This window comes from Eurypyga helias, unplaced genomic scaffold (genome assembly GCF_000690775.1).
Source record: "Eurypyga helias isolate BGI_N326 unplaced genomic scaffold, ASM69077v1 scaffold33363, whole genome shotgun sequence".
NCBI classification, from domain to species: Eukaryota; Metazoa; Chordata; class Aves; order Eurypygiformes; family Eurypygidae; genus Eurypyga; species Eurypyga helias.
Window position 1 is genome coordinate 1 of NW_010243684.1, and position 358 is coordinate 358.

The 358-nt window shown below is 57.0% G+C and overlaps 1 protein-coding gene across 1 annotated transcript in view; it reads right to left on the reverse strand.

Annotated features, from left to right (window-relative positions):
- Positions 1-145: 145 nt before the first annotated feature.
- Positions 146-358, reverse strand: part of LOC104508043 (cadherin EGF LAG seven-pass G-type receptor 3-like) — a gene marked incomplete at both ends in the record, with an annotated part of 18,337 nt that continues 18,124 nt past the window's right edge. Inside the window, 1 exon segment of the mRNA XM_010149514.1 lies at positions 146-252. Within this exon segment, the coding sequence (XP_010147816.1) occupies positions 146-252 (107 nt within the window).

The window sequence follows — 358 nt, forward strand, 5'->3', positions numbered from 1 at the left end:
GTGCGTTTGGGAGTCACAGCCGAACACGGAGCGGAGGATTTAATCATGCAGCCAGAGCCTGCACCGGAAAGGATTCCCTTAAGCCAGGAGTTAGTTCAGGATGTGCCAGGTCAGCCCCACACGTGGGCAGCGGGCTGAGCCTTACCTCCGCCAGCATCACGGTGGAACATGGCCACATCGATGTCGGTGGGGCCGGCGTGAGCCAGAAGGCTGTGATCCAGGGCCGAGCCCTGACGTGCCGTCGCGTTGTCTCTGAAAGACACGAAGCCCGAACGGTCACGGCGGAATCATAGAATCATAGAATCATAGAATCACTAGGTTGGAAAAGAACTTAGAGAGCATCCAGCACAACCGTATC